Below are 9686 nucleotides of genomic sequence, written 5' to 3'. Positions count from 1 at the left end.
TTTTTTTTGGAGAGATTTTCACTGTAGGGCGCGTGCGCTCGCCAGACAGACAGAGAGAGACATAGAGACAGAAAGCGAGAAATCACCCCCCAGGGGGGATGGTCACGCCGCAATCCCTTCTCCTCCATTCTCCTCTCGGGATCTTGGGCACGCACGCACACGCGCCCGGCATGAGTTTTAAGCCACCAGGTCCGGGACACGAACCGCGGTCGACTACGTGGGAGTCCAGCGACATAGCCATTACACTAACTGCTGGTTCCCGAGTGTGTGGAATTTTTTCAAATGCTTTTTTTCTGGATTCAGACTATCATGTGTACATGTGAAACTGTTTTCTTCCTTTCATTAATGTGGCACATTGCATTAACTGCTTGATTTAACCAACCTTCTGTACTTGGTTAAATCCCACTTGTTCATGTAAGATAATTCTCTCAATAAACTGGTAGTATTTGTCAAGGATTTTTGCATTGATATTCACAAGGAATATTAATCAATAGTTTTCTTTTCCGTGGTTTCTTTGTTTGACTTGGATTCAGGGTAATGCTAGCCTCATAAAATGAATTGGGAAGTTCTTTCTGTTCTTCTTTTGAAAGAACTTGAGAAAGGTAGATGTTAACTGATGGAATTCACCAGTGAGGGTTTTCCTTTATAGGGAAGTTTTTAATACTGATTCAGTCTCTTCAGTTTTATAGATATATTCAGATTTTATTTCTCCTTGAGCCAGCTTTTGTAATGAGAGCCTTCTAACAATTCATCCATTTGTCTTGCTTATCTAATCCTATTAAAGTGTAATTATTCATAATATTCTCTTAAACATCATTTTATTTCTGTAATGTTGGTAGTAATGCCCTTACTTTGAATTTTTGTTTTAGTAATTTGAGTCCTCTCTCTTTTTCACTTAGTCATTCTTTATAAAAGTTTGTCTTCTTTGTTGATTTTTACAAAGAACCAATTTTAGATTCTTTTTATTTTGTTTTGTTTATTTCTTCCCTAGTCTTTATTATTTCCTAACTTCTACAAGCTTCAGGTTCAGTTTGTTTTTCTTTTAGTTCTTCAAACTGTTAAATTAGGTTACTGATTTGAGATATGTCTTCTTTGTGTGTGTATGTCTTTCTTTTTTAAGATAGTTATTTTTTTAAGCATGTTTACAGTTATAGATTTCATTATATCCTATAATTTTTGTATGTCATACCTTTGTTTATTCATCTCAAACTATTTTCTAATTTGTGTCTTGCCTTGTAAACCAAACTAAAAATATAACAGCTGAGTTAAGCTCATTCATATTTATTGATTTATTGATTATGTCTAGTCTCAACTGTCATATTATTATGAGTATTATATTTTCTATTTTTCTTTCTCTCTGTAATGTGTTTTGTGTTTTTATTTTATAAATTCTTTCTTGCTTACCTCCTTAGGAATAACTTTGTGTTCTTATTTAAACTTGTACTATCTGGTTGGTCAGTTTTTAATGATATTCTTTGACTACCACATACCATCTATCCTTCAAAAAGTTTATCCAAGCTGATGGTAGTACAGCAGTAATGTAATACTCTGTAAAACTGACCCACATGGAAAGGTTCTGGTTCATGTCTGGAGAAGTCAAAGAAGACTGGACACACATGTACCCATGATTCAGGGCTGGCAAAAGTTGGAGGTGGATAGTGATTATGAAGACCCTGTGTATCTCTGTCTCTTTCTCCATAAATTTTTCTCTCTCTCTCACTCATGGGAAAGAAACTTAGAAAACAAACACACAAAGATTTGGGTCCTATCTCACACCTACTGAATCAGAGTTCCTAATAGTAAGGCCTAGGAATCATTTTTTAAAAGAGAGAAAAACTTATTTTACATTTTTTCACATTTCTAAAGTTTTGTGTTCTTTCCAATTTGTCAAAATATTTAACATTTGGGAACCAGCAGTTAGCGTAATGGCTATGTTACTGGACTCCCACATAGTCGACCGAGGTTCGTGTCCCGGACCCGGTGGCTTAAAACTCAAGCTGGGCGCGTGTGCGTGCGTGCCCAAGATCCCGAGAGGAGAATGGAGGAGAAGGGATTGCGGCGTGACCATCCCCACTGGGGGGTGATTTCTCGCTTTCTGTCTCTATGTCTCTCTCTGTCTGTCTGGCGAGCGCACGCGCCCTACAGTGAAAATCTCTCCAAAAAAAAAAAATTTAACATTTATATGTTATTCTCTTAGGTTGTTCCCACTTTTACTTTCATTTAGACCCATAATCACTATATTGTGTGCTCATCAACAAGCTTTTGACTGAATTTTTTCCTGTGATTTTTAGTTAGGTCAGTCTAATCCTATAACTGATGCTTCACAAAGAGTTCATTTTTATATATTTCAAATAGTTTTTCTATACCCTTGATGTTTGAAGGACAGTTTGTCTAGGTATAAAATACTTGGTTTTTATATTATTTTGATTTTCTTGAAAACTGTTCCATTTTTGCCATCCATATTGCATATCGCTTTTCAGAAGTCTGTCTTTCTTTTTTAAGAGGTCCTTTTTGTTTTATGGCATATGCACTTGCTTAAGAGACAGAGTCAATGAGAGGGAAAGTGAGAACCCCCCCCCCAAGGGGTATGGCCAGGCTTTAATCCCTTCTCCTCCATTTTCCTCCTGGGATCTTGGGCACACATGTACCCATACCCAGTGTGATTTTCAAGCCACCATTGGAGTCCAGTAACATAACTGCTACATCATCTGCTGGCCCGAGAAGTCTTTCTTCATTGTTATTATTTTCAAGTTTGCCAGAGAGCATGTGAACTCACCAGAGAGTAACAGAAAGAGAGAGGGGGGAGGGAGAAAAAGAAAAAGTAAGAAATCACCCTCCATAGGGTGCTGGTTCTTCTGTTCTAGGGAATCCAATTTATATATCTTCAACTTTTTTTTCACTGTCTTTGTTTCAACAGATATTCTTCTAATACTTTCTATTTTATCTCATTTGCAATCTCTGGGCTGTTTTCTTGCTTTTCTTCAGTACCCATATTAAATGGCATAATGGCTATGTCACTGGAGTCCCATGTAGTCAACCACGGTTCGAGTCCCAGACCCCATGGCTTAAAATCATGTCAGGTGTGTGTGCGTGCATGCTCAAGATCCCAAGAAGAGAATGGAGGAGAAGTGTATTGCAGCGTGGCCATCCCCCTGGGGGGTTATTTCTCGTTTTCTGTCTCTGTCTTTCTGGCGAGTGCACATGCCCTATAGCAAAAACCTCTCCAAAAAAAAAAAATTTTCATTCTAATCTCTTCTTCTATAGGGACCTCATACTTAGTCTTCATTTCTAATATGGTTTTTCTGTTGATTCTTTTTCTTTCTGCAATTAAATAATCTTGTTTCATTTAATCCTGTGTTTGCTTTTTGAGCCATTTATGTCCTTAGTTTTTTAAATTTTCAAGCTGAAGTGTTTGTCATTGTTGTTTGTGTGTATCTTTTTACAATCTCTAAACGCTTGCTTGAGAAGTATTGTAATAAAGGATTTTTCTGCCTCATGGTTGATTTTTTAAAGGAATTTCTGTCAACTGTATGTTTTCATTTTTTACCTTTGTCTTATTGTATTCAAATAAAAGCTTCTTGTATAGTTCATATTGTGAATGCAATTGGGATGATTTATAGGACTCAAGTGTGCTTTACTCCATCAGTATGGAGGTGTGGGATTTATTTTAAGAATAATTTATTTAATTTTATTTATAATTATTACTGTTTTTTTACTTGACTAGAGAGAGACACAGAGAGATAGAGGGAAAGTGAAAAAGCAAGCCTCCAGGTCCAAGACTTGAACCATGTTCAGCCATGTGGGAGTTCAATACCTTAACCACCACACCAGCTGCCAGCAAGAGGTGTAGAGTTTCTTTGCCTAATGACTCTTTGAGGTAATACAGAGGAGAGATTGTGTGTTCTGCATTCTATTGTTTGTTTTTGTTTTTTAGAGCCTCCTTCCCTTCCCTCTTCATCTTACAGTTCTCAAAGGGCACCGCTCCTTTCTGTTTTATACCATTTTTCCCCAGAAGCAGTACCTTTCCAAGAGCAGCTCCTGGAGCCTCAGAGATGCTTTTTTATTTTTTTATTTTTTGGTCATTTATTTTGTTACTACATAATCTACATTCATATGTCAGTAGAATGCTAATAATTAAATGGCTGGGAACCAGCAGTTAGTGTAATGGCTATGTCGCTGGACTCCCATGTAGTCAACCGCGGTTCGCGTCCTGTACCCAGTGACTTAAGACTCATGCCGTGCTCGTGTGCGTACGTGCCCAAGATCCCGAGAGGAGAATGGAGGAGAAGGGATTGCGGCATGACCATCCCCCCTGGGGGGGTGATTTCTCGCTTTCTATCTCTATATCTCTCTCTCTGTCTCTCTGGAGAGCGCACGCGCCCTATAGCGAAAACCTCTCAAAAAAATAAAATAAATTAAAAATAAAAATAATAATAATTAAATGGCTATCAACCTTTATTCTAGAATCAGTCCAGAGTAGAAAAATACTGTGTTTGAACACAATGACTTGTCTCTTGAATAGAAATATTATCATTAGGCATTCTAATGATTAGATAACAGCTATATAGATCATTTATTGATTGCTAGCCATTGTTTTAAATGCCGAAAATGTATTTATTTTCTCATTGGATAACAACATCTACAAGTACTACAACTATCATTATTTCTATGTACATGGTACTTCTAATTCCCTCCTCTGTCCTCAGTGCTCTGCTCTACCAGGACTCCTCCTCATTCTTATGTTTGTTATTTTCCCACATAGGCTGGGTTTTCTCTTCTGCAGGTTGTTTTTACCTCAATCCTCTTTCCTCTAAAGTCTTGCTGGACCCTCTTTCACACTCACTAAATTGGGTGGGCATCATTGGCGGTTGTGTATATACTCTAGATATACAATTATTGATATAGGTCCTCAGTTTAGTTGATCTTCTCAATTTGGAAATGATGTGTAAAGATATTTATAGTATATTTTATTCTTTCAGATTTTCTGTATCTGTGAACACAGTTTTATTTCTTCCTTCCTGTCTTGATCTCCTCCGATTGTTACGACAAAATATCATAAAATAGTTATAAAAATACGAAACTTATTTTCACAGTTCTGGACACTGGGAAGTCCAAGGTCAAGGCACTGGTAGATTCAGTGTCTAGCAAGGGTTCACTATCTGGTTCACAGATGGAGCCTTCTCTCTGTGTCTTCTCATGGTGGGAGAGCATGGTAGCTTTCTGAGGTTGCTTTTGTAAGGACACTAATCCCATTCCTAATCACCTAGGTAACCTGATCATCTTCCAAAGAGAGGAAAAAGGAGAAAACAGAGGAAAAAAATAAACTTCTTACTCTAATAGTATATTCTTTTTATTCAATACATACAGCCATTCACATTTCTTACATAGTGCATACATTCTCCCATAATAGTATCAGTGTGATCAAACAATAAAGATATATGTGCCCAACTAAGTACCTCATTTCAAGAACTAATTACATTTTAGGTGAACAAGTGCATGATAAGTTTATACTGCAAAAGAAGCTAAAATATTTGTGAACTTATTTGGCTTTCTGAAAATCTTCCTACAGAAAATTATTTTATTAATGAATTAAATATGCAAAATATAAAGCTACATTTTAATGCTAAACACTTATTTATAAATAATAGTGAACTGTATAAAACAAGAGAATTCCTTCTGATTATTCATGAGTTTTTGTTAAGTATACTAAATATTAAAATTACACATATATTTAGGTCATGGATACAAAATAATAAATCTTTCATATTCTAGACTTGAGTTGAGGCAAAAATATTAGTAAAAATGTAAAATAAGCAGATACTGCAATGTTTTATAGTGAATGTTTGAAACATCAAGGCATAATAAATGAAAAACTTTCTTCTTAATATAAACTATATCACCATATCTGGATTTTGTTGTTGTCGTTAGCAAGAAAATGATTTCTACAGAGATTACAGAACCAAATAATGGAAGAGGCTTACGTTTTGTTCTCTGAGTTTCCTCTGGTTAACAGTCTAATAGAAAAGGCACTCAGTAGTGGATCGTAGAGGAGAAGGGGATGCAGGCTGCTCATAGGGAGGAGGAGACTGGTTCCCAGACACTGGGCCCTCAGTAGGCCAGAGAGGCAAAGGGAACCAGAGGCCTTAGTTGTGTTTATTGACACGTATTTCACATACCAGAGAAAGGCAAGAAACAGAACCAGACACTTGCACCACATTCGCCGCAATGATACCAAATCTGCTGCAAGATACATTATTCCATAAGAATCTATATTAACAAAATATACCTGGGGCCTTATAAATACAGCTGAAATACAGTCATATCATAGTCATATACAAAGTTATCCTAAGTACATATTGCATCAGGGTTTATTTGAGTTCTGCTGGTGTGGGTGCAGATGAAGAAGCTTCTGGGCCTGCAATGAAAGCAAACAAATGAGTAAACAGATAAAGATGACCTTTTTTTTTTAATAAATGAAAACATTTAACATATTCATTTCCAATTTTAAAGCCCCATATTTCTGTACCTATTCATAATGATTATTCCTGGAGTGTACATAAAAATTGAGCATACAATCCTACCTCCTGGCACAAGTCATACATAAGACCACAGCATTCACACTGGCAGACAAGAAGAGAATGCCCTATTGGAGGTATTTCAATTCATGAGTCACGCCTGCGTATGTTGAAAAAATTCTGCTGACCTAACTGTGTTGAGTGGAACTGAATAGTGAGGGCACAGCCTCGGTGCGGTCAGTTGGCAGGAGCAAGAGGACACAGGCTGAGTCAGACTGTGTGCTTCCCTAACTCTCGAAAATGGACTTTGTGTGGCAGGTGCCTCGTACCCAAGTCTTATACCCTTCATTAATACCTTTTAAAGTACAGTATTATACCAGCTACCTAATGGCCAACTTTCGGACATGCCAAAACATCTGGGATAACTGCAAAATATTGCAACAACAATGGCACAGAGGTTAAGGCAGCTAGAGCCCACATGGCCAACTAAGCAGTTTGAGTCCTGGACCCAGAGGCTTGAAAAATGCACTTGGCATGTACGCCTGTGTGTCCAAATCCCAGGAGGAAAGTAAGGAAGGTATTGTGGTGTAGCCATTCCCTATTTGGGGGGAGGCAAGTGTCTGCTTTCTCACTTGCCCCCTCCCTTTATCCCTCAGTCTCTGTCTGGCAAGCACATGTGCCCTCTAGCAAAATTAAAAAAAAAAAATTATAATAAGCTTGTGTGTCTTCTGGAGGGAAAAAGTATTAATAAGCCTTGACAATATTAATTTCAAGAATGTTACAGCTATCGGTTCTAAATAGATCGTTTTCTACCAGAAGGAAAATGATATTAACTTGATTAGCTATTGCTGTTTATAAAGTTAAAACCGCAATGGACTGCAGGTGAAACAGGAAACGGAAGAGACACGGAAATACAGAAAAGTCATCGGAGCGAGGGAGAGAGAGTGTGGCTGCCATCAGCACCAGCTCCAGCCTTGGGATCGGAGACGCCGAGAAGGTGGGAGGTGGAGTTTCAGTCATGGCACTCCTGAGCTATCCAGAAGACAAGCTGTTCACCCTTCTTGTCCCCACTATGGCTTTTCCAGATTTAAGGGCTTTGCTGCTAACTCAGGCTTTCATTAGCTGTGTATGGTTAAAATGTTCCTCTGGAATTAAGCAGGTCTTGCTGCTAAATACAAATGCAGAGATGACATAACACCTGCAATTTATTTCCTGATAGAAGTTTATAAACTTATACAAATGCCAAAAGGTAGTCTCTTGGTTAGATCATGTGTGTATGTTACTCATTTCATTTCTCATGTGAGAGAAAGTGTGAGGAAGTATAAGAGGGACAGAATCTCATCACGCTGTGACCCCCTTCCCCCAGCCCTCCTGCCAGTCAGAATCTTGGACATGTGGGACCAGCAGTTAGCGTAATGGCTATGTCGCTGGACTCCCATGAGAAGGGATTGCGGCATGGCCATCCCCCCTAGGTGGTGATTTCTTGCTTTCTGTCTCTCTGTCTCTCTTTCTGGCGAATGCACATGCCCTATAGCAAAAATCTCTCTCTCAAAAAAAATCTGGAAACATGTGCAGAAATGCCCAGTATTCAGATGGAATGGAAAAATGGAGAAAAAAGAATTTGGGCATGGCCATTCTACATTGGAAGAGATCTCTCTGTATCTCTGTCTCTGTCTCTCTCTCACACACACACATGGAATAAATAAGCAAAAATCTCGCAAGTTGACGTCCCCTATAAAAAAAACCCCCCCAAAAAAAAAAAAAAAAAAAAAAAAAAGAATCCTGGGCCTGCATACACCTAGCGTATTCCAGATCAGCTCAGGATCTGAACCTGCACTTGGCCATGTGGCTTCCAGCACTCAGATCAGCACACTGCCACCTGTGCCACTACAGCTGGGCCCAGAGCAGATCTTTTGTCCAGAACAGACCTTTTGTCAATGGTGAAGTAAATTCCATCTACATAAAGCTATGCAAAAAGTAAAACCACTAATATATTCCTCGCAGGTAAGCTTCTATACCTGCTGCATTTGTGTTTTTAAATCTGGGTCCTTAAAAAGAACAATCGGACCAGCAGGTGGCATAATGGGTACATCACTGGACTCCCGCATAGCCAACCACAGTTCAAGTCCTGGAACCAGCGACTTAAAACTCACACCGGGCACGTGTGTGTTCGTGACCAAGATCCCGAGAGGAGAATGGAAGAGAAGGGATTGTGGCATGACCTTCCCCCCAGGGAGTGATTTCTCACTTTCTGTCTCTCTGGCACCCTCTGTCTCTCCAGCAAACACACATGCCCTATAGCAAAAGTCTCTCTTAAAAAAAAAAAAAAAAAAAAGAAAAGAACGATCTTAGCCTAACGTCAGCAGTAGGAAAGACATAACAAAGATAAGAGCAAACATAAACAAGAGAGTCCTGGCTACAGTGGCACAGGAGGTAGGTCACTGCTCTGCCATGCGGGAGCCTCTTGGAAGGTCCAGGTTGAGGTCCTAACTGGACCAGGATATACCTGGTATGGTCATACACCTGTGAATCTGGCTGGCTGAGAGGCTAGGACAGAAGGATTGCAGCATGGTGAGGTGCCTATCTCTTTGTCTCTCTCACTCCCGCTTTCTCTCATCAATAGATAAACAAATAAACAAGCTGAAAACAAAATAGTACCTAACTCTAGTATGTTTTTACAAAATCTTTTTTTTTTTCAATAAAAAAGATCAGCAGAACTAAGAGGTAGGTTTCTGAGGAGCCAGCAAGTGGCATGATGGTTAAGGTGCTGGACTCCCACATGGCCAACTATGGTTAGAGTCTCTGACTCAGTGGCTTGAAAATCACACCAGGTGTGTGTGTGTGTGTGTGTGTGTGTATGTCCAAAATCACAAGAGGAGAATGGAGGAGAAGGGCTTGTGGCATGGCTAACCCCACTGCCACCCTGGGGTGTGATTTTTCAATTTCCCTCTCTTTGTTCCTCTGTCTCTAGTGAGCACGTGCACCCTATGGTAAAAACCTTAGGGAAAAAAAGTTAAGTTTTTGAAAATATAAATAAAATTGACAAATCTCTACTTAGACTAAGAAAGAAAAAAAGAGATGACACAAACGAAATCAGAAATGAAAGAAGAGATATTACAACTAATAACAAAAATAAAGAAATAAGAGACTAGAATTAAACACCAAGCTGCG

General features: G+C 38.8%; 1 protein-coding gene across 2 annotated transcripts in view; it reads right to left on the bottom strand.

The window, feature by feature from the left end:
- Positions 1-5604: 5604 nt before the first annotated feature.
- CUNH7orf57 (chromosome unknown C7orf57 homolog) overlaps positions 5605-9686 on the bottom strand; it is a 36140-nt gene continuing 32058 nt past the window's right edge. Inside the window, exon 8 of one of the 2 annotated variants that reach the window (XM_006161938.3) lies at positions 5605-6415. In XM_006161938.3, coding sequence (XP_006162000.1) covers positions 6369-6415 — 47 coding nt within the window. In that variant the 3' untranslated portion in view covers positions 5605-6368. The remainder of the gene's footprint in view (positions 6416-9686) is intronic. The other variant, XM_006161937.3, reaches the window with a different exon arrangement.

Source organism: Tupaia chinensis, unplaced genomic scaffold (genome assembly GCF_000334495.1).
Source record: "Tupaia chinensis unplaced genomic scaffold, TupChi_1.0 Scaffold139484_1, whole genome shotgun sequence".
NCBI lineage: Eukaryota > Metazoa > Chordata > Mammalia > Scandentia > Tupaiidae > Tupaia > Tupaia belangeri.
Note: the sequence above shows the minus strand (reverse complement) of the source record. Positions and strands in the feature narration are given on the sequence as shown.